The sequence below is a fragment of the Benincasa hispida genome, chromosome 12 (assembly GCF_009727055.1).
Source record: "Benincasa hispida cultivar B227 chromosome 12, ASM972705v1, whole genome shotgun sequence".
Lineage (NCBI taxonomy): Eukaryota > Viridiplantae > Streptophyta > Magnoliopsida > Cucurbitales > Cucurbitaceae > Benincasa > Benincasa hispida.
The window spans coordinates 45,369,227-45,393,908 of record NC_052360.1 but is presented as its reverse complement, the minus strand read 5'-3'; the positions used below and the strand labels follow the sequence as shown (position 1 = coordinate 45,393,908).

General features: G+C 35.6%; 1 protein-coding gene across 4 annotated transcripts in view; it reads left to right on the top strand.

Annotated features, from left to right (window-relative positions):
• The window catches only part of LOC120092859 (nuclear pore complex protein NUP160), a 52,681-nt gene that overhangs the window by 938 nt on the left and 27,061 nt on the right, over positions 1–24,682 (top strand). For all 4 annotated transcript variants that reach the window (XM_039051090.1, XM_039051089.1, XM_039051088.1 and 1 more), the window contains exons 4-12: positions 387–447; positions 2,078–2,235; positions 5,671–5,753; positions 13,024–13,131; positions 13,241–13,338; positions 15,592–15,712; positions 20,196–20,378; positions 20,530–20,722; positions 20,902–21,467. In XM_039051090.1, the coding sequence (XP_038907018.1) occupies positions 387–447; positions 2,078–2,235; positions 5,671–5,753; positions 13,024–13,131; positions 13,241–13,338; positions 15,592–15,712; positions 20,196–20,378; positions 20,530–20,722; positions 20,902–21,467 (1,571 nt within the window). The remainder of the gene's footprint in view (positions 1–386; positions 448–2,077; positions 2,236–5,670; positions 5,754–13,023; positions 13,132–13,240; positions 13,339–15,591; positions 15,713–20,195; positions 20,379–20,529; positions 20,723–20,901; positions 21,468–24,682) is intronic.

The window sequence follows — 24,682 nt, the reverse complement described above, 5'->3', positions numbered from 1 at the left end:
CAAATATGATTGAGAAATGGGCGAATGGGTTACTATCATACCAATAGGTTCCTTATCTATTGTAATCTGTCCAAATATGATTGAGAAAATGGACAATGGCTTACTTTTCATACTAATTGGAAGCTCCTTTATGATCCAGAACCGGGAGTTGTTGGCGTAAAACTGTAGGATGTTATTTGACAATTGTGTATTATCTTCTTGTATTGCTATTTCACAGTTGTTATTATTGTTTATTACTACTTAGGCTGCCCCACGGGATGTAACTTACAGCTATCTCCGGTTTATTTTACTACACTTTTTGTGCCACGCTTCTTTAGAATCCTTAAAACTTGTATTATTTTGTTACATTTAAGAATTATATCTAACATGTATTTATTTATTTTTAGGCTTTGAACATGAACTACGGGAGGATTCAGGATTCAATCGTTTGTTGGGTTTCATTTCGAGGTGCCCATTTATGAAATATCACGTTATGCATCTTACTTTTGAAATTTGCTTACTTTTGTGTCTGCTTAATGATTGGCAATGAGATTGAGGCTGTTTGTCTCGTACATATTTGAACATGTATTTCTAAAAAACATTTATAGAAGGATTAATATAAATTAGCATTACTTTGAGGTCTTATCCAAAAAGATAGCATTATTTAAGATTTTCAATGGAGGTTGGCATTGTAGTTCACGCGCTTTAAAGTTAGCATTGGCAAGCATTTGGAGTGTGGAGTATTTCTCCCTGCAAGAAGAGATCTTCAGATTCAGCATCGTGTTGGCTCTAAATGGTTCTATCTTTTTCTGAAGATCAGTTCTTATCTTGGAGGGAGCCTATTGTTTTGTCCAAGCTGAACTCTTCTCATTGATGTTCTTTTCTTGTTAATTACACAAGTTATAACAATATTTGTTTTGATTGTGTTGCATTAATTTTCCCTTGTTAGCTTTATTACTCTTTTTTTCTTTACCTTTTATTCACCGAATTGGAGATTGTTTTCTTGTACAATTTTTGTTACCTTTTCATCGATCACCCAAAAGTTTATTTCTAATTGAAAAAATTACTTGGTCATTTTCCTTGGTTTCTTCTATTTATTATTATTATTGATAGATTTAAAAATGCACTTTAATTTAATTAAGGAAAAGAAGTTCAGGCAAAGAGGTAAACGAGCTGGATGTTTTTATGGCAATGAGGTTGGCATCTGTATATGTAATGATGTAAATGATAATGACAATTTGGAAGCAATTTTGCTTCCGACAGGGATTCCAAAGGAAGCACAGAGAGTTATTACGGAACAGATGAAACAATGTTATGAAATGGTCTTGAAAAATATTTACAAGTTGAAGCCGAATATCAGTTCTGTTTTGGGCTTGAAGTGGTTCTTGAAAGTGTTCTTGAGTTTGTATGTCACCTTGATTTCTTTGGATTTCCTGGCCTTGATTATCCGTAGTATTCTGAATACTTGATTGCTCTAAAAACTTTGGGAACCATTTGGCGAAGTTCTCCAAGTTCACCTTCATTTCACCTAAATGCCTTTTCTACTAAAGGAAGTCAATTATCTATAGCCTTTGCTGATGGGGAAGCTGCTGGATCCAAAGTTATGAGAGATGTCAATCACTCAAAGAATTGAAGAAAAGAATGCATGCCTTGGATCGAATGCTTTGATACCAATGATATAATAAATCTCCAAGAACTCAAAAGGATTTTATTAATAATGAATGAAGATGGGCTGGAGAGCCTATTTATACAATTTATCCAGTCATAAAAGACTGCCACCTAAACAACCGGTCATTAAGGTTGTTTAAATAAAGGAAAAGTCTAAACAAATCTCTTGGTGAAAAACTTAAGTTGCCTATAGTAAATAAGATACAGCAGAACATATTTTGATAAGCAAATATGCCTACATCACATTTATTTGAAGAAAATATGAGAAATTTGAGGTTGTTTATATTGCAGAATTAATTTACAGTGCTGTATTTTATTGCTGAATCTTTTGCTCGTCTCTTTTTTATTTTTTAAAATGATAGCTTTGCTTCTCATGCATTAATGATAGCTTGGCTTCGCATTAAAAAAATGATGGCTTGGCTTCATGCAGGGTCAAGTTGGCAGGAGCTGTGCAAGATATGGTAATATCTGAGGTCTGTGGAAGACAATTTCTGTTTGTTCTTCATTCTGACGGAGTCTTACGAGTGTGGGATCTTTCATGTCATAGTAGGGTACTCAATCACTCGATGAATATTGCAACTTTGGCAGGTACTTTCGATTAGTCAAAACATCATTAGATTAAATCCCGCTTGAAAGAAGATATAAAGTATTTGCATCCACATTTGGTCTTGAATGGATAAATAATGAATTGACAAGTATAGTTTCCTTAAATAGATGACCAAACTTCATTTCTGTTTTAGACATCCCTAAACCAATGAAAAACATAAGAACGTTCAAGCACAACATAATTTAAATAGCTTGGAAAGGAGGTGCTTGATTCCAGATGGACAATTTACACCCATTATGGACAACCTTGTGCACTTTTAAATGTTCAAGCACAACATAATTTAGAGTTCAATTTAGATGTGCTTGAGGAGTTTTGTGCACGTCTCTTATTAACAAATTCTTAGCCAATAGACAATTTACACCCATTGCCTCTTAGCATGAATTTCAGCCAACCAGTCATTGATATCTTGGAATCAAATATTTCTTTTGTTAAAGGAGTTTATAGCCATCCCCCTGAAGACAATCTTTCTATTTACGATTCTGAGAGCTCTTTAGGCCCGGATGACTTTACTATTGAATTCTTCCTCAAATTTTGGAGATCATGGAGATTTGATTTCCAGGCACTTGTTGAATTTTATGAGAATAAAGGCTTAATGCTTGTATTAAAGAAAATTTTATTTGCTTAGTTCAGAAGAAAAAAGCTGCTTCATTGTCAAAGATTTTTGGCTAATCAGTTTATCCACTTCAATTTATAAGATCATCACCAAGGTACTTGGAAATATTGAAGTCATTCATGCCTAGTATCATCTCTTCCTTTCAGAGTGCTTTAATTGATGGGAGACAAATAACAAATCCAATTCTTATTGTCGATGAGACTGTGGAGGAGTATTGATCCAAAAAGGAAAAGGGTTGGATTTGATTTAGAAAAAGTCTTTGATCAAGTTGATTGGGATTTTCTTGAAGATGTTCTGATAGCCGACCAAAGAGACGTTCGTGCTACGATTGGGGAATTTCTTTTTCATCTGTCTTTCAGAGAAAAGTCGTCTTTTATCGTGTGCAGAGGTGTGTGCGGTGCTTTGGATATTTGTGGGGAGAGGAACAATACAGTGTTCATGTTAACATTTTACATGAACACTAGTGAGGTTTAACATGAACACTAGGGAGGGGTAGAGACTCTAGTGAGGTTTGGTCCTTAGTTAGGTTTCATGTTTCCCTTCGGGCTTCAGTGTCAAAGCTTTTTTGTTACTATTCGCTCGGTAACATTTTACTTAGTTGGAACCCCTTTCTTTAGTAGGGGTGTTTTGGTGAGCACGTTTTTCTTGTATGCCCTTGTTTTCTTTCATTTTTCTCAATGAAAGTTGTTGATTTTATTTTAAAAAAAAAGGATTATATGGATAAAAGGATGTGTTAGAATTCCAAGTTTTCAGTCTTTGTTAATGGAAGACCAAGGGGGTGAATTCAAGCTACTAGAGGAATTAGGCAAGGTGTCACAGGTGAATTGACTAAGGTCTTGACACAAGGGGACCCGATCTCCCTCTTTCTCTTTCTCTTGGTTAGTTAGATTTTACGTGTACTTGTGGAGTTCTTTTAGTAGAGATTTTGGGGATGGAAGATGGCTCCAATCTCCCTCTTTCTCTTTCTCTTGGTTAGTTAGATTTAACGTGTACTTGTGGAGTTCTTTTAGTGGAGATTTTGGGGATGGAAGATGGGTTTGAGATTCCACCGAAAAAACCCAAAACAATTGTTAGTTTGGATGTGCAATGAAAAAAATTCAAATTTTTACTCAAATCTCGGGGTCGATCTCGGCTGGTCGACCGAGAAAAACTATTTCAAGTGCCAAAAACAGTGCTAGTTGTGAAAGATGAAAACTTTTGGAGGTTAAATCTGACAATTTCCAAAAATTTCTGTTCCCATTTCACAAAAAGAAAAAAAGAAAAAAAGCTTGGAAACATGTTTTTGCTTGAGATTTCAAGTACAAGTGAGAAAAATGAGATATAGAGGAAGTATCGTATTGCCATTCCAATGATCCTCCCGGAGTTGACATGATTATGCTTCTGAACTGAATACTTAGAATATTTGGCAGGCAATTAGAAGTAGCCTTCCCTGATATTTGAAGGTAGCATTAGAAACCACAACCATGCCTAACCATTGGGGAAGAAACACATGTTTACGAATATTAATCTGATGTTAAAGTCTGTGAGGTTCTAGAGGAAAACACCATAACCATTTGGATAGAATTGCAATGTTCCTGGAAGCAACATTTCAATCATTGGGGTTTATTTAACATCTCCCAAGGACCGTTCGGTTTGGAAACCGGATCCTAAGGGGATATTTTCCACTAAGACGCTTACCCTTGATATGAGCACAACCATTGCTGATCGTATTACCCCTCTACACAAGGAGATTTAGACTGATTTTTACCCCAAAATGGTCAAATTTTTTCTATGGGAAATTAATCGGGGGTTATTAATATATGTGAGAAAATTTAGCATCGCTTCCACACATGACTCTTTTCCCCAATTGTTGTCTTTATGTATGGCCGCCCATGAAATACCAAGCCATTTGTTTATCAGATGCCATTTTGCTGATAGATTTTGGAAGGAAATTACTCTCCTTTGGGTGGTCAACCGCCCATCCTAACGATATTATCAATCAACTCACATACACCCTCATAGATCACCCCTTCACCAATGGTAGAAGAACCATATGGATGCACTTTATTGAGGCCTTTTTATGGAGCATATGAATGAATGGAACAACCGCCTCTTCAATGATAAGGGAAACACTTTTGATACGTTTTTGATCATATTATCTTTCTTGCTATGACTTGGTGTAGATGTACAACTTTCTAAGCTTGGAAATCTTTTCTAACTTCTTTGGTTTGGGCTAATTGCCATTCTTTTGTAAATTTCATACATCAATGAACTTTGTTTCTTATAAAAAACATTTCAATCTTTGACTCCCCTCCTCACCCTCGTCAATTGACCTCCAATTGGCTAAATATGAGCCACCTTAATTACCCATACCTTTGCATAAGAAATTCCCATTAATCTTAACGAGACAATATCAAGTAATGCCATGGTAGGTCATGTGAAAAGTGACAAATAAAATTTCAAAATTTCTTCCTCCAGAGGCTTTTTGGAGTATGTGAATCTAGTAAGATTAGCTTGTCTCAGAAGACACTAGACTTAAAAGTGGTGATGTTAGACTTGTATGATACAAGAGTTATAGTGATACCATGTGTATTGAAATGGGAGGGAGCTCCTTCAAAAATGAACTTGCTTTTGAATCGAATATTGAATGAATAGTGCATTTCCAAAATTTGAATTGTTCGAAATAATCTTGAATATATTATCCGAGTCTGAAGAAATGAAGGAAATTTCCAAAAAAATTTCAATTGAATTGATACTTGACATAAAATTAACTTTGACATTGCATTTATTTTTACTCACTTTTCCCTTTCTTTTTCGGTTTTAGAAGCAAGGTTTGTGAGATTGTGGGTGGGTCAAGCTAGCACTGATTTGAGTACAATTCCTTTGGCGATTCTCTATAAACACCCGGTACTTTATCCATTAGTTTCTCTACATTAGATTGCTTTCCATGTCACTTGTGTGGATTAACATTATATTTCCGGCACTTGCACAATTAATCTATTATGTATAAAGATTTATAATTTATAAAGCTGAAACTTTGGTGCAATGTTTTAATGTTCCTATTCATATATTACTTATAAGGTTCTCTTTTTAACGCATGGGCAAATGAAAGACGTGTATAAATGGACTTTTTTTTTGGGGTAAAAAGCCAAGCTTTGGTTGAGAATAAATGAGGAGCCTAATTAACCTAGGAGCGGGCTCCAGTCAAGCAAAATAAGATGTAAAGGAAAATTACAAAAAAATTTATACTAATGTCCAAAGAGAAGTATGAAATCTAATGAAGGACCACAACTTCCCTAATCTCAACTCTAAAAATTCTAGTGTTTCTTTTCTCCAAAACCCTTACAAAATTGCACAAAGACAAGCAAACCACAAATTGTTATCCTTATCCTAAAAAAGGGGGAGGGATAGACACTTCTCAAGCAAGTCTCTGGAACTCCAAGGCCGAGCTAAACTAAAAGAGAAAGTCTAAAGAAAACCATTCCATAAGAACTAGCGAGTCAACAAGACCAAAGAAGATGGTCCAAGTCCTTAGCCGCCTCCCTACAAAGAATACAAAATTGGGGCCCGGTCATCTTGGGCAAGAATCTCTAAACACTATCCAAAGTGACCCTATCAAGAAGAGCTTGCCACCCAAAAAATTGGACCCATTTTCAAGTTTTTATCTTCTAAAGTTGAGAAAGAATGAGCGTACTCCATAAAGAAGAGGGACCCACTCGACACCGGAAGAACAATTGATAGGCGAATTTGTTCTTTATTTGGCAAACTGATTGTCCGTGCACATTGACAGTCCCAAAGGAGATGATCCAAGTTTTCCTTCGGCTTTCGACAAAAAATACAACAGAGAGGCCCCATTAGCAAGGTCATCTTCCTAGCTAGCCTATCTAAATTGTTCACCAGACCAACCAAAACTTGCCAAGTAAAGAACCTTGTGTTCAGATTGTCGGCCAAAGGGACGTTCGTGCGATGATTGAGGAGTTCCTTCTCCATCTGCCTTTTAGAGAGAGGCTGTTTTTTGTGGTTTGCTAGGGTGTATGCGGTGTTATGGGATAATTGGGAGGAAAGGAACAATAGAGTGTCTAGAGATAGGGATAGAGACCCTTGTAAGGTTTGGTCCTTGGTGAGGTTTCATGTGTCCCTTGAGCTTCGGTTTCGAAGCCTTTTTGTAATTATTCTCTTGGTAACATTTTACTTAGTTGGAACCCTTCCTTTAGTAGGGGTGTTTTGGTGGGCTTTTTTTTTTTTTAATGCCCTTGTGTTATTTCATTTTCTCTCGATGAAAGTTGTTAATTTTATCAAAAAACTGACAGGTGAATTTGTTTGTAGGTCTAGGACCTTAGACTAGATAGTCACTTCTCCACTCCAAATAAATAAAATCACCATTTTTTTAAAAAAGGAAACATAAATTTTCACTGATAAAATGAAAAGAGACTAATGCTCAAATTACCAGGAAACAAAACGAAGAGCTAGAAAACTTAAAAAGAACAAACCCAAGAGAACCCTGCATTACAACGAAGAACAAATTCACTTGTCAATATGCGCAAAACAATGATATACAGTGACATTTTGCTATACTTGAAAATATTTTCAGCAGTTTTACCATTTAAAACAATTACTCTTAAAAAAAATAAAGAATATGTAAGAGGGATTATAGACATTTATGACCGGAGGGGTAAGGAAGGAAATTCAGCAGGTGGTCCAAATAGTTAGTGGAATGAGAGTTTTTTATGAAAAGGGTGGGGACCAACCAACGACAAGGGAGCCTCGAGGAATTGAGGGGTTAAGTAGGGTTTTGGGTGTTTGGCTAAGGTGTGGAGAGTCTTGGAAAAAGAAGAGTTTTCTTGGAGAGAATGCTTGGCTCTATGATGTGCTGAAGAACTCATTGTTTATCTTGTTTTTCTTTCTTCTCTTCTTATTCTTGTGATATCGTAGCTTGGGTGGTTTGATGTTGATTTCCAGTGCTAATATATAAAACATAGCTTTATTCTTGTTCTCTGGATTTTTGTGTGTTCTTTGTTGGGGTTTCCTGTTTGCAGGGGAATGGATCCTAACAAAATACTTTGTGGACCTTTTAAATCTACTCTTAAAATCTTAGGGGCTAAAAGGTAAATTTTGAAAAATCAAAGACCAAATGCACCTATTCTTAAAAATTCAAGGACTAAAAAGGTACATTTTAAAAATGCAGAGATTAAATGCACATATTCTTCAAAACTTGGGGACTAAAAAGTTAATTTTTCCTGGAATTTTTAGAGGGACTGAGAGATTGAGTGAGGATGTCCGGAGTTGGCAAGATCTAATGCTTCCTTATGGCCGTTGACTATTAACTTTTTTTTTGTAATTATGAGTTTAGTGTGGTTTTAAATTTTTTGAGCCAAAGAAACTATGTTCCATGATAAATTGTGAGGAAGAAATTTTTGTTAGGCCTTTTCTGATGTAGTTGCAAGAAACTAATAATTTCCTCTTCAATCTCTCTTAAAGATAAAAGAATATTGTCGTTGGAACTCTGAAGTTTAGAGATAAAAATTTCTTTTTTCTTTTCAATAAGAACTTGAAAGAAGTTTATATTCTCATCCCCTTCTTTAAGCCACAATGATTTACATTTTTAAATTTCTAAGTTAAGTCATGTCATTCTCTCTCTACCCTTTCCCTTCCTCTCTCCACACCTTCATTCCTTCGCCATTCGCCACCATGCCTCGACCACCGCCGACTAAAGTGTTTACCGTCGAGCAAAAAGCTTTCTCAATATAGATTGACTCTTCGTGGCTTTTGTGTCTGGTTAATGGAGTCCTCTAGAGACAAGGCATTTTCTTTAACGATTCATTGGAGCACTCTTCATTGTATCACTGAAACTCACTCCTCAATGCACCCTGGAATCATTGGGCTCTGATCTCTCTCTCTCCCCTTTTTTTTTTTTGTGGTATGCTCTGTATATTCTTTCATCCATCTCAATGAAAACTTGTTACTCGAAACTGCTATGTATGAGTGATTGGATATAGGAACCTCTAGTCTACATTTCACGACTTCCTCGCTTATATCATCTATCCTTCATGAGAGTTGTACGATGGCAGATGTTCTCCCTCATTCTCTACCATTAGAGTTTTCTTGTCCTTTGTTCGATAGGGAAACAATAGATGTTATGGTGTGAACCAATGTAGGAATTTTATTCAAATGATCAAAAGTTATTCAATATAAGGGAAGAATCCTCTATTTATAGAGAACTTAATATAAGATAGGATCCTAAAAGGATAACTAAAAGGAATCTAAAGGAAACTAAAGGACACTAAAAACTAATTAGGAAACTAAAATGTAATTAATCAAGGATTAACCAAGATTAATTTGAATTTACCAAATTACCCAAATCTTATTACATCATATTCTATCCCTCCAAAAAAAAACTCGTCCTCGAGTTTTAAAACAAAAATGAAGGTAAAACTAAAAAATAAGCCATTCGAACAGAAGCATCTTGGCACATCCGACACCAATAACAACCAAATTTTTAAAGTGAAGTCAATGAACCCAAGAAACAATTGGTGTATACCAAGAGAGAAAACTTTATTTCTTCTTCCTTCTTCAGGACTTTTCAATTCGACCACCTCTGCCTTGCTGGCAAAATACCCAAAATTTTCGAGTCGTGACATGTCATCTCCCCCGTTGTTTTGTAGTTGATTGGAATGAGATTTTCAAGTTTCTTTAAATCAGTTTGTTCAAGGTATTTTCTTCTACCTTTGCAATGGCTTTGATTTCAACATCTCCATTTTCTATAATTGGGTTTATGTTGTGGCGAGCAATGTGGGTCGGGTCACTTGGGTAACGGGTTGGATCAGAAAAAATCCCTTTGCACGATAAATCTTCTTCCGTCGTCTCTCTCATGTGTTTCTTTGGCAAAAATGGTTTTTTTCCCCTTTCCCACAACAAATCAATTGCAAACAACATACTTTCGTCAATTTTGACGTCAATTTCCCATCCGATTTGAGACGCGCAATCTCCAATTTGAAAATAGTTTTGTAGTATTCATTCCCACAGACGATTTCTTCATCTTTGTTAATTTTTTCTTCCTTATCTGGTTCAAGATGTGCAATCTCGCATTGATTTATTTTTTCTTCCCATGCAAGCTCTTCCTCACACGTTTTACCTTCTTTATTCGACTCATCTTCGACTGTGTTTTCATCTTCTTCTACTCCATTCATTTCTAGAGCACATCCCATTTGTTTAAGTTCTTGATCTTCTTGAGTGACTAAATATAATTCTTGACGATTTCTTGATTGTGGGTACAGTAGAAGGTTGGGTTTTTCTCTTTCTTGTAGGACCATTGCTGGTGTTGCTTTGTTCTTTGTTTTTTTCTTTTTCCCCCGACTTGTGGCAGCGGTAAATCAAGATTGTATGCACTTTCTAATTGATCTAGTTGCAAGGATATTTGTTCAAGTAAGCCATAAGTACCATTAATAGAGCTTTCAATTGACAGCATGTGTCGAGTTGTAGACATCGGTGATAGGACGGTTGTTTGCTCCGTCTCTTTGAGGGTTGTCACAATTGGTGTGGACCAATGTAGGAATTTTATTTAAATGATCAAAAGTTATTCAATACTAGGGAAGAATCCTCTTTTCGTAGAGAATTAAACGTAAGATAGGATCCTAAAATGATAACTAAAAGAAACTAAAAACTAATTAGGAAACTAATATGTAATCGATCAAGAATTAACCAAGATTAATTTGAAGTTACCAAATTACCCAATGAAACTAATATGTAATCGATTAATTTGAAGTTACCAAATTACCCAATTCCTATGACATCATATTATGACTCTTATCTTTGATCAGGGAGTTTGAGATTAGTCATGTGACACAGGATACTCATTTTTGGAGCACAGATTCTTTTGACATTTTCCTTTTTGTAATTCTCTCTTTCAGTGTTTGGTGAATCCCTCCCCCTTTAGTGTTGATGTAGCCTTAATCCTAAAAAGGAAAGAAACCTCCAAGAATCAAATCAAGAGTTTTTTTTATTAATGAGAATGTGACTTGATACAAGGAGGCTCTCTCTATTTATAGAGAATTACAAGAGTCCCAAAAGGATAACTAAAAGAGATTAAAAGTAAATTGGTAATAAAATGTAATTAATTAAGGATTATCCAAGATTAACTTAATTTTACCAAAATATCTCTATTCTATTACATCATATTCTATCCCTCCCAAAAGAAACTCGTCCTCAAGTTTTCAAACGGAAATGAAGGTAAAAATAAAAAAGTAATCTTCCGGTGATATGATCCTCAATTGGTGAAAATAAATCCTTTTACAATGTGAAACTCTTATCGAAAATTTGAAAATTGTTTATCTTTAGGCGTGGGCAGAAATTGAAAGATGCAAATTCTTTATGTAATTCTTTTGGTATGCTTTGGCGACATATGCGGGTTGGGTCAACTGGGTAATGGGTCAAATCTTTTGAATTGTGTCGTGCAACGGTTAGGCCAATTTCATCTTCTTCCTCACATGAGTCACCTTCGTCAACTTTCAATTCGACCTCTTGGATGTTGCCGTCTATTCCACTCAGAAACCCATTTTTTTTCAATTTCAAACATATCATCTTCCAAGCTGTTTCATGGTCGGTTGCAATTAGGGTATCAAACCTTTTCGAAGTAGGACGCTATGGGTATTGTTTTCTTCTGCTTCTGCCGTGCCTTTGCTTTCAAGGCCCCACCATCATTTTCATTAATCTATTGTTCCTCTTCGTTCGGTTCATGCTGTGCAATCTCATAGTTAATCTCGTTGATTTTTAACCTTGTTGTCGACAATTTCTTCAATTTTCTTTTTGTGCGGTTGGTCTTCATCTTTGCAATGGATTTCTTTTCCATTTGTTTCTTGCCCGATTTCACAGCCACATTGGATGGATTCTTGATTTTCTTGCATTAATTCTTTTTTAAGTTCTTGCAAATGTTCAGAAAGTTGCTAACGTGAGTCATCTCTCCCAACAAACGTTGGATTTTCTTGACTCCCTTGTTCATTTCCTCCAATACTTTGGGATTGATGTACAAATTAGGTATTCTTGAATAAGTATCTTCATCAAAATTTTTGTAGGATCGATTCTTGAATTTTCTCAAACATGTTTTGAACCTTCCTGGTCGTTCTCCATAGCACGAATAGTAATTTCTGTCCCAAAATGCATTAGATCTTCTATAAAATTCCATTCTTGGATGATTCTTCAAGCTTCTTCTCAATTTTCTTGAATTTAAAGGGTTCCCCCTAGTTAGGTGTGTCTTGTTTGGCAACAAGCACAACTCACGAAGCTCCCTCTTGCGATCGGCGTTGCCTAGAGTTTCTCGGACTTCCACCGACGACAGTCAACTTGGCCCAAATTGGACGCTCTGATACCAAATTGATGTAGCCTAGATGTTAAAAAGGAGAGAAATCTCCAAGAATCAAATCAATAGTCTTTTTATTAATTAGAATGTGACCTAATATAAGAAGGTTATCTCTATTTATAGAGAATTATAAGAGTCCCAAAAGGATAACTAAAAGAGATTAGAACTAAATTGGTAATTGAAATGTAATTCATCAAGGATTAACCAAGACTAACTTGATTTTACCAAAATATCCCTATCCTATTACATCAAGTGTGTTTGTCTTTACCTATTTCTAGAAGGTGAAAATTTCCAAGCAAGTTAAAGTGGTTGATGATAGGAATTCATGAGATGTTTGATCTTTCGTTAGGTTCTATGTTTCTCTTCGGGTTCCAGTGACGAATGTTATTTATTTATTTATTATTATTATTATCCCTTAGGTTTTATTTTACTTGACTTAAGCCTCTTCGTTTAGTTTGGCTCTCTTTTTTGTAGGGATAGTTTTTTGTATGCCCTTGTAGTATTTCATTTTCACATAATGGAAGTTTGGTTTTTTATTAGAAGAGAAAATGGCACTTAATATTAAGTATGAACTTGATGGTTGGATATAGCTATATGCTAAAATTAACTTTCAATGTTGGTGGTTGTATACAAAAAAAAAAAAAAAAAAAAAAAAAAGAAGAAGAAGAAAGAAAAATAATAAAAACTCCAAAAAAGATGTTGTCTTCGATCAATTAACTCATTTCTATTAATCTACTTTGGTAGATTAATGTTGTAAATGTTTTTATGGTACAATTTTATACTCCACCCCCATCTATCTACTAATATATTTACATAATTGTGAAGGAGGATCTTAACTTGGAAATGATCTGCATATATAGCTTATGTTTTAGTTGGGGAGATAGGGTCGGCCTATTGTTGCAGCCTTCAACACACAATATTCCGTTGAATCAGGTAGTTGAAAATAAAGGATATCTCATTCAATTTTGAGTTTTATAAATTCTTGAATTTCGTTAAATTGATAATTTTTGAGCTTGATAATTGTTGCTCCAATTTTCATTAGGGTGGATGTCTTGATGTAAAACTTGCATCTGATAAGATATGGGTCTTAAAGGACAATGCATTGATCTTTCTCGACTTGTTAGCTTCTGATGGTCATTCGTAAGTTTATTTGCGCTGCCTTAAGTTTGATTTTTTTTTGGTTTCTAACATGTAAAATACCCTCTCTCTTTGCTAATTGATTGTTTGTCTTGCACCAAACACTATACCTTTAATAAAACCTACAAAAAAAGAGGGTGCGTTATTGCGATGGGAAGGAAGGACCCTCTTGGGTCAACAAGAAAAAAGAAAGAGCATTGTTTGAATCCTCTGGATTTTGATTGGTCATCATCTTATATGGCAAGGAAATGGTATCAGCGAAGAGTTCTTTGAGGATCGAAGTGTCCAAAAAGGGGTAGTCTTTATCTTGTTTCTTGTGATTGGCTTAGTTGGAGAATTGATGTTTATCTTCGGTGATAATTGATACTGAAGTTAATGCTTTCACATATGTATAGATACTGTAATATCTTCTAATTTACAACTAATAATTACAACATGATACAAACCTAATTGGCTTGTCATTGTTAGTGCGACATATACTTACCAATTTTGTAAGTACACTCATTCAATACCCCCATTTGCCACTTTGTAAGTTCTTTACCTATTTTGTTTAATTTTAATTATTAAAATAAAACCTATTAATAACAATTGGGGCAAGTAAAATACTTTTCCATTTTCCACTTTCTTCTGGAGAATAAGTGGATGAGGATAGACCATGCTCTTTCTTCCCTTTTGTAATCCTCGATGAGGATTCATTTTGTTCAAGCAATGTTGTCTCAACCTTTGTCCTTTCTTTCTCTGGGATTTAGCTCTGCTTTGTCGAATAGAAAACACTGGATATCTTAGATCTTCTATCTATGCTTGAAAAGTTTAAATGTAACCTTAGGATCAAATGTTCGTATTTGGGGCCCTACCGTTCATGGTCAAAAACTCTTGGAAACTGGTGTCTTCTTGCTGGAATTTGCCTTGGTTCTTCACTTTCTGATGAAGAAAATTCAGAATCTTGTAGTTCTTGGATGGGTTCTTGAAATCTTGGAGCAATAATGGCTGGTTGGTTCCTTTCTGGAGAGGTGGATTCATCCCTAATTCTCTCCCTGATGCGTCTGCCCACTACTCCTTGGGCTGGTCTTCTATGAACATCATTTCCTCTGTTTTCTTCTGCACGTTGAGGTAGGGCAGCCAAGACTAACTCCATTTAAAGTTCTTTCCATTGCAAGATTCAGACCAGCAATGCTGTTTTGAATTTCTCCCACTGATTCTTCCACAGCCATCAAACGGGTAGTAGTCGAATGTGGAGACAAAGGGTCTGGTTGTTCGGGTCTGGACTCAGCATCCTTTCCCTTGCTGGTGTTGCAATTGCTCTTGCTGGCCATGGAGTCCCAAATCAAGGGCTCTGATACCAAAGCTGATGCGCCAAGGTGAGGAGGAAACTTTTATGTGAAAATGCTTCAAAGTTGTATTAAATGTGAGGGGGCAATTTAGTTTAAATACTAAACTCCTTTTACAGCCTAAACTAAAAGTTACCAATGGTAACTCAAATTCAAGAACCAAGCTTACACCCAAGATTTGCAAGAAACAAGATTATAAACAAATGTTCTGAAAATTAAAATAAAACCTAAAGAATCAACACAAAACTAACAAGAAAAGACGAGAAACAGCCTTCTAAAGACAGGAAACAGCCTTCTGTTTTCAAGAAATACATCCATTATACTCTTTGGTCATGTGATTTTGTTTTGCAGTTTGGAGCTAGTTTTCTTTCGATGAGTTTAGTTGGGCATACAGGCTGCCGAGAGATAATCAAATCATTCTTTTTGCAAGAAAGGAAAGTTTGTCATGGGCATTACTGTTTGGGTGCTTTGGGGAGGAGCAATAAATCTTTTAGACGTTTGAGAGGCTCTTGAGTGAGGTGTGGTCCTATGTTTGGTTCATTGGCTCCCTTTGGTCGCCTGATGTCTGTGACCAAGGTTTTTTTTTTTTTTTGGTTGTAATTATCTGCTAGGTTTTATTTTATTAGATTGGAGGCCGTTTTTGTAGGTTGTCACCCTTTTTTGGGTTCTTTTGTAAACCTGTGTAATCGTTCATTTCTCCATGAAAGTTCGATTTTCCATAAAGACAAAAAAAAAAAAAAAAAATATAGTATGAACTCTCTTCTATCCATTTGGAATAACTTTTTGTTGCTTATTTTGGATGGAAACCTCCTCCATTTTTGTAAAGTCATACATCAATGAAAGTGTTTCTTATTCTCAACCACTAAAGTGATTTTGTCTAAATACTATTTGTTCTAGTTTTGCTGATTTCTGCGTATTCATCTGATAGGGGAGAAGCACAATGCTATGCTTTGCAAGAAGAGTTTATTGCCGACCAGTTGTTTCAGAGTGCTGATTATTCTTCTGATACAGTTCTTTGGGTTTCACATTCAATATTTTCTTCTACGAAGGTAAAATCTCATTTGTATGTTATTAGTTTTATCATTTGTTTTTTTTTTTTTTTTTTTTTTGTGTGTGTATTGCTGAAACCCACTCTCTCTTTTTTCTTTTTTCCAGCATAGACACCCGAGACATTTGTGTGCACCTATTTATCTTTCTTTCTTTTTTTTTTTTTTTTTGTAAAAAAAGAAGAAACATCATTTTTCATTAATATAATGAAAAGAGATTAAGGCTCAAAATACAAGGAAACAAAATAATGAAAGAAAGCATAAACATCATAATCACTAGAGAACCCATACTAACATCAAAGATTAAACAGAAAAACAAATGCCCCTAATTCAAACATATATCTTGGATAGAAAAATTCACGAAAAGCTTAGAAAGAGAACACCAGAAAGAGGAGGCATTGATCATTGCAACTCTTTTTTTGAAATGAAAACAAAAAATTCATTGAAATAATGAAAAGAGATTTGCTCCGAAATACAAGATCTCCAAATAGAAGACAAAAATAAGAGACAACAACAACAAAAGGGGAACACAGGCCAAATAAAAGAAAACCTTCAATAAACTTAGAGAGAGTCCCATAAGAAACAACAAACGAAACGAAAAGTGACACAACACAAAACGATCCTTGCAACTTCATAATGATCTATCCACTGAAGAGATTTATCAACGACCTTACTTGAACAGGATTTGTTCTATAGGTTGTAGATCTGTGTCCTTGAGTTCTAAGGAGACATTGAAGAGATTTATCATGGAAAACTCTTTGATTCCTCTCGAACATGAAAGAACTGTGATGGTCAATTGAATCAAAACTGAAATATTCATAAGGTAAGTTGATACACATCAATCGGTTGCAAATCTAGAACAACCAATTCAAGGTTTGGAATCTAAGGCCTCAAGAATGAAGAAGTTTGTCTTGCCTATTTATTTGATTATATACTTTTCTATTATCTTTTGCCCCAATCTCAAGTTAAAAGGATAAATACCATTCTATAAGAATAAGTGTAATAGATAGAGAGTTAAAGTTTAGGAATAAAATGGATGAAAAATTACCACAATTGATGAGGAGTCCTCTATCAATTTGAATAGTACATTCGTCTTTCTTGGGAATTGAGATGATCTCGAGCCTTAGGATTTACAGAGGCAAATAACAAAGTGGACATTAGTTGCGATTGTTTCAAGATCGAGAGGTAGGCTAACTATGTGGGTTGTGAGGTTGGGGTCTTCCCTTCATCCTATTTGCAACTTTTAAAAAGCCCTCTCGGGCCCGTGCCTAGGCGCACTTAGGCTCAAGGCGCAGGTTTGGCACCTCGCCTTGAGGCGAGGCTCACAAAATAAGATGCGTCTTAGGCATGTGACTTTCGTGAAGCCCAAGGCTCAAAGCCGTGGGCCTTGGGGCCTTTTCAATATTTTTTTTAAAAAATAGTAATAATGTTAAAAGAGAGAGGGAGAAGGAGGAGACACCAGGTTTACGTGGAAAATCCTAAAACAGGGAGAAAAAACCACGATAGAGAGTCTCTGTTTTATTAATTTTTTACATAATGTGAGAGATACAAGAGGATTCTTATTTATAGGCCCCAACAAGCCTAAATACAAAAAAGGAAAGAAAAATAGGGTAAAATAAATAACTATAATATCCCTGGGACTATAAACAATCAACTAAATCCCTTATTTCCAACACTTCCTCTCAAGCTGGGGCATAGATATCAATCAGACCCAACTTGCTAATGCAAGAGTCAAAATTTTTCCTGAGTAACTCTTTAGTGAGAACATCTGCAACTTGTTGATTTGATAGAATATATGGAATACATATACTCCCATTGTCCAGTTTCTCTTTTATAAAGTGTTTGTCAATCTCCACATGTTTCGTTCATGATGTTGTACTGGATTATTGGCGATGCTTATAGCAACTTTATTATCACAATAGAGTTTCATAGGTAAGACACCATTTGGATGAAGATCAAACAATACTTTCTTCAACCAGATTTCTTCACTAATTCCCAAATTCATAGCTCTGTATTCAACCTCTGCACTACTAGCAACTACACTTTGCTTCTTACTTATCCAAGTAACCAGGTTACCCCACACAAAGGTATAGTACCCTGAGGTAGACTTTCTATCAGTCACTGATTCTGACCAGTTAGAGTCGGTATAGGCCTCAATGTATTTCCTGTTAGTTTTTCTGAACATTAGACCTTTACTAGGAGTGCTTTTCAAATATCTCAGAATTCGATTCGCAACTTCCATATGTTCTTCATAAGGTGCTTGCATAAACTGATTGACAACACTGACAACGTAGAAAATGTCTAGTTCACTTTTTCACTAGACGCTGATACCTTTCTTTATCAACTAGAACTTTGTTAACAAAATCTCCTAGTTTAGCATTGAATTCTATAGGAGTGTCAGCAAGTCTACACTAGTCATACCTGTTTCTTTTAACAAGTCAAGAGTGTACTTTCGTTGTAAGGCATAGATTCCTTCTCTTGATCTGACCACTTCCATTCGAAGGAAATACTTTAGATTCCCGAGGTCTTTGATTTCAAACTTGTTTGCCATTTTCTTTTTTAGTTTGGTGATATCATTAATATCATCTTTTGATAGGACAATATCATCCACATACACGATTAGGACAACAATTTTCTCAGACACGGACCTTTTGTGAACAGTGTATGGTCAAAGTGTCCCTGAGTGACCCCGGGACTTAACAAAGGTAGTAAACCTTTCAAACCAAGCTCTCGGAGACCGTTTCAGACCATACAAGGACTTCCTGAGTTTACACACTTGATGATCAAATTGAGCTTCAAACCTAGAGGAGGGCTCATATACACCTCTTCTTCTAAATCTCCATTTAGAAAGGCATTTTCCATATCAAGTTGGTGGAGAGGCCAATCTTTATTTAGTGCAACAGGGAGAAGAACTTGAATCGTGTTTAACTTCGCTGTAGGAGAGAAAGTTTCCGAATAGTCTGCCCCATAAGTCTGAGTAAACCCTTTCGCTACAAGTCTGGCCTTGAACCTGTCTAAAGTACCATCAAATTTATATTTTAGAGTGAACACCCACTTGCATCCAACTATTTTATGTCCTTTTAGGAGAGTAACAAGGTCCCACGTATTATTCTTTTCAAGAGTTATCATTTCTTCCGTAGGAAAAACACAATGCCCAAAGAGAAAAAACTTACAAGAACTTGAATGAAGCCAAAACAAGTCAAACAAAAAGAGGAACGAAAGGACATCCAACAAACAACAAAAACGAAAAACTAGAAGATCAATGCGCCAGAAACTCTGTGCTTTCAAACAATAGCTGAAACATTAATAGGAAGTTCCTCGAACCATTGAAGCTTCAATTAGAAAATGCACCAACCAGCTGAAACATCATACCAGAAGAGGGGGAAAAAAAAGCTGCAACTATCAGTGATAAATGCACCAACACCACAAGAACGAACAACCAAAAGCCCCATCGGCACAAAACTCAACTGCGAAGAAAACCGCAAGCAGCAGCAACTTGCCAGGAAAACTAAAAACTGGAGCAAAACAAAAGACAGCAACCACTTCAGCCCAGCCAAAGACAAAATCATTCCAAGCAGAAAGAACAAAACCAAAAGGTCAAAACCCCATTCTCATGTAATAATCTCATAGATTTCAGTACCAGATTCCTTTAGAAAGGAAGTTTCACCCCCCCCCCCCCCCCCCCCCCCCCCCCATTTAATATTGATGAGAGGGGAGGAGAAGACTCATCTGTCTTTCTTTGAAGGTGAACTAATATTTTCTTCTTGAAAAATAGCGCAAAGAGCTTCAAAATCTTTAACATCATGGGCTTCATCAGAATCCTTTTCATGCCCATTTAACTATTGGAAAATTTAACTTCAAAGTCATTGGCAGTTTTTTCTTCCTTTCTTCCTCATCTTTGCATAAATCATTCATGTTCTTCCCTTGTTCTTTTTTGCCCGTGTTCTTAAGCTTTAGTCGTTCTCACTCATATCATTATGCGTTGTCTTTTTGCTCATCTTCTTAAGCTTCAGTCAATTCTCACTCATATATCACTGTGCATTGTTTTTCTTTAAGCCCGTGTGTCAATAGCTAGCCCATGTTTCTTTTTGTTTTTTATAATTTCTTAGAAAAACTTCGTCATTTATGTCTTCGCTACTTGTTGTAAACATTCTTAGTTGTGATTGAAAAACTATCATGTTTTATTTTTAGGTACTATATCTTGATTTGTCTGTGTAGTGTGGACTTCTTGTGCATTGCCAACTTGTATGAGATTTTTTTAAAAAAACAAAAGATCACACATTGGATTTCATTGTCTGACATGTGGCTGGAGTATATTCTATAAATATTTTTGTATCTGATATTGACACTTTTCTGGAGATCATATTACTTACTATGATCTATTTCATTAATCATTATTAAAATATTTTTTTAACTAGAACCACATACTTCTGATGTTAAGTTAGATTATGACTCTTATAATAGTTTTGTCAATGTACATAAGCAGGATGAGGTTGTGCCGTTCATATCTTCTATATTCGTGCGCAGACTACTACAGCCTGGAGTTTACAATGAAAGGGCTCTTCGTGCGACTTTGCTGGAATATAGTAGGCACTGGACAGATTCAAACTTTCAATCTATGACTTCTGATGAACTGAAACAAGAAATTCTTTCTCTCATTGAAGATGAGGTTCGTTTCACACTCACATGTAGGATTTATTTATGTAGATTCTTGGCTCTGTTAGAGTATATCTTACGGTACATGGAACAGTGGATTTCTTTGACTAAATAAGATGATTTTTGAGAGAACTAGTGGATGATATATTTCTTGTTTGTGCTAGGGAGCAACTGGAACTCCCGTTTCAATATACCTATGGTGGAAAAGTTTCTGTACCCATTACATCCATCATTGGTGCACAGACAATGCACCTTCTTTCATACTTATCGACAATACATCAGCTGCAGTGGGATTAGTGAGAAGGAATTCGGTATCACTTTTTAGATGCTTGGACAATGTTGAACAACTTTTAGACGGTATTTCAAAGATTCTTGCCGCTAACGCAAAAGAACATAACTCATTTGCGATTTATAGTTTTTCAAGTAGGATAGCAGTGTAGCTCGTTTTACATATGTACCCCTTGATGAAAACCATCGATGCCCCTTAATTATTTCATCATTTGTGCATTAACATTAACGTTTTGATTATCTGCTAGGTTTTTCTGGGGAACTCGATGAACTTGGTGGCCCTGACATCGATTGGAGCGGCAATGATTCAGATTCAGAACTCTTGTTTGAGGTCTTGAGATGTGTTATTAGTATTAGCCATCGTTTGGGAAAAACAACTTTGGCTATATTTTACGAGTCACTAATGAGCACACCGATTATTCCTTTTGGAGAAATTGTTGGTAGAATTTTGAAGGTTCTGGAAAATGGATATAGCTCGTCTGTGGCAATGAGGTCAGATCTTCAAGCTGGGTGTGGTTGGGAAAGAGAACTGGCTGATAAGAAAAATCTTAGAAAATTTTCTGTTGATATGATGCTATCTCTTCATACTTTGTGCAAAAAAGGTGCCTCGTGGGACAGGGTTTTAGATGTCATTGAAAGTTTTCTCAAATACTTTGTTCCTCGAAAGATGTCTCACAAAGTACAGCCTCAAACATCATCAGATGCCAATACCTCCATTTTGGTTCATGCAACCTCACAAATTTCCAAGGTTATGCTTGAGTCAGCGTTAGATGTCCTGTTGTTACTAAATTATATGGTCTCCGTCAGTGGACAGGTCAGTTCTTTTACGTATGTATTGTAGTTTCCTAAAATTGTCAGACATTTAGAAATGCCGTTTATTTGTATAACGTAATCCTGTTTTTTGTTTATTTATCTAAAAGATCCATTTTAATTAATTGAGGACGAGGTAAATTTTAGTATTTCATTTTTTTTATTTGCTTAATGTATGCTTCCTTTCCCTGTAATATTGTTATAAATTTTCTGTTATTTGTTTGATGCCTTAGAGTCTTGGACAGATTTAATTATATATTTAATATATTGATAACATGTTGATCTTTTCTTCTCCTTATTTTTTTCTTAGAATAAACAAACTTTTCATTGGTATGAGAAGAATGTTTTAAATTGATGTCAAAGTTAGGCATTCTTGTATTATTAAATTAGGAACTCCTCCCTTGATGGAACCTTTTGATGCTTATTCCAACTTCTATGGACAGTTTTCATGAAAAGAAATACAAAGTAACCAAACATAAGAAAATAGAATCACAAAAGGTATAAAAGAAAAGCGATCAACTAAAAAGAAACAATAAAACTCTCCTCAAATCTTGGATGGAATAACCCTGGAAACTTTCAGATAATGAACACCATGATGAAGACTTCAAGTGGGTTGAATCAAAGACTCGAACATATATAGTGAAGAATCGTGAAATACATATTGATTTCTTTCATTCCACAACTCATGTAGGAGACCTTCAATGAAGCACAAGTACTTCATGTGTGGTAGATAATTGGTATTAGATACGTATTGAATGTCGATACTCCAGATATGTATCTGATACACAATCTGACATAATCTGTTTTCTCTCTAAATATCGGACATGAGGGGACACATTGAACCTTTTTTTTTTTTTTTTTTTAAAAAAAAGAAAAGCAACTTATATAATCTTTTACGATCCAATCTAAGCAACCTATTTAAAAAGCCCAGAACCCTAGCCCAAAATTAAAAGAAACAAATAAAAAGCCAAATCCTAGAATCATTTAATCTTCATCTTTATGCCTGAGTCTCCACAATGTTAGGGAAAAAATAACCCACTTGAACATCTGAAGTTTTTTGTTTATCTTCATACTTCTCCCTCTAATCTTTTTCTTCTTTGATCGATCTAACTCTGTTGCACCACTAACTTTTTCTATTGTATTCTATTGACTAGTGTTCTTCAATATCTCCAATGTTGCTTTTTGTATTTCAGTGTTTGTATTGTGTTTTGTACTATTATCATTGACTTGACATTTTTTTAGAGGATTACATTCTGTATCTTTATGCTAAATTTTTATATATCCTAGAATTTTTATGTAGCCTAAGAGATGAACGAAGAACTTTTGCGAAGAATCAAATCAAAATCTTTATTATCAATTAAAAGTTGTCCAAACAAGAAGATAATTTCTCTATTTATAGAGAAATAAAAAAGAAACTATTTGATGATAGCCGAAAGGATGGTGTTGAATCCTTCTTTGATACCTCAAATAAAATTTATAATGACTAATCAACACAACCTATACTACCGAGTAGAATTGTTGCTGCCCGCCATCGTAAATCCTCCATTGCTGAAATTCTATCCAGGGATGACGCTAGTCTTTTGACTTCTAATGATATTGAGACTGAATGTATTCATCTATCTTCAAAAAAGACGGTGGTCAACAATTCCTTCCAACTAATCTTGATTGGAATCCTATTTCTTCCTCTCAAGCGATGGATCTAGAGCACCCCTATATTGAAGATGAGGTTTTTTCAGCCGTCTCCTCCTTTGCCACAAATAAATCCCTTGGTCCTGATGGTTTTACAGCTGAGTTTTTCTAGCTTTTCTGGACTACTCTTAAATATGATATGATCTTACTTATTAATGAGTGTTACACATTTGGGGTTATTAATGTTAAGCTGAATGAGACTTGTATCTTCCTGATTCCTAAGAAAGTTGATTGTAAATCTGTTTTTGATTATCATTCGATTACCTCATTCCATGTGCTTACAAGATTATTACTCGTGTTTTATCGAATTGTTTGAAGAAGGTTCTTCCTTTCACCATTGCTGTCAATCAGCTTGCTTTTGTGGCTAATGGACAGATTCTTGATGCTTCCTTGATGGCTAATAACTCAGGGATGATTGGACTTTTAGGAAAAAAACCAGGGGTTGTCTTAAAACTTGACCTTGACAAGGCCTTTGATACGGTTGATTGGGACTTTCTTGACTCCATTCTTCAGATTAAAGGTTTTGGTTTTCATTGGTGCACTTGGATAAGAGGTTGCATCACTAGTGCGAATTACTCTATCATTATTAATGGTAGCCCTCATGGCAAGATTATTCACTCACACGGCATAAGACAGGGGGACCCTTTCTCTCCCATCTTATTTATTCTAGTTGCTGATTGTTTGAGTCGTCTTCTTGATCATAGCTTCTTGTTGGGTCTTGCCATTGCTCATCCTATCGGTCAATCGGCTTTTTCTTTGAATCATTTACAGTTTGTTGATAACATTTTGTTGTTCTCTACTGCTGAGAGATCTGCCATACAGAAGTTATTGGACATTGTCCACATTTTTTAATGTGCCTCAGGGCTTAAAATCAATCTTGCTAAGAGTGAGCTCCTTGGAATTCATGTTTCAGACTCTGATTTTGAATGATTATTTCATTCTTTTGGGTGTAAAAGAGGTTTTTGGCCTGCATCTTATTTAAGGCTTCCTTTTGGTGGCAATTCTAAGTCTGTTTTGTTCTGGCAGCCTGTGGTGGAAAGATTTCAGCATAAACTTCATAGTTGGAAGTATGCATATATTTCGAAAGGGGCAGACACACGCTTATTCAAGCCACTCTTCTAGCCTCCCTACTTATTATTTGTCTTTGTTTCAGGCTCCTTCCTCTGTTATTAATTGTGTTGATAAATTGGTTTGTGACTTCTTTTGGGAAGGCTCTCATGGTGATGGAGGCGTGCATAATGTGAATTGGGTGATTTCTTAGCGTCCTCATTTATTGGGTGGTCTTGGAATTGGGAATTTGAAACATCGATATTCTTCTTTTCTTTCAAAATGGACTTGGCGATTCTTATCTGAGCATGATGCCTTATGTAGGAATCTCATTGTTGCTAAGTATTATTCTTCTGATTATGTGTGGCCCTTTTCTATCTCTGGTGGTTCTTCTAAAGCTCCATGGAGGTACATTTGTCATTTTATCGACTTGATTGCCAATCAGATTAGTCGTCGTATTGGTGATGGTGCTTCTACGTCTTT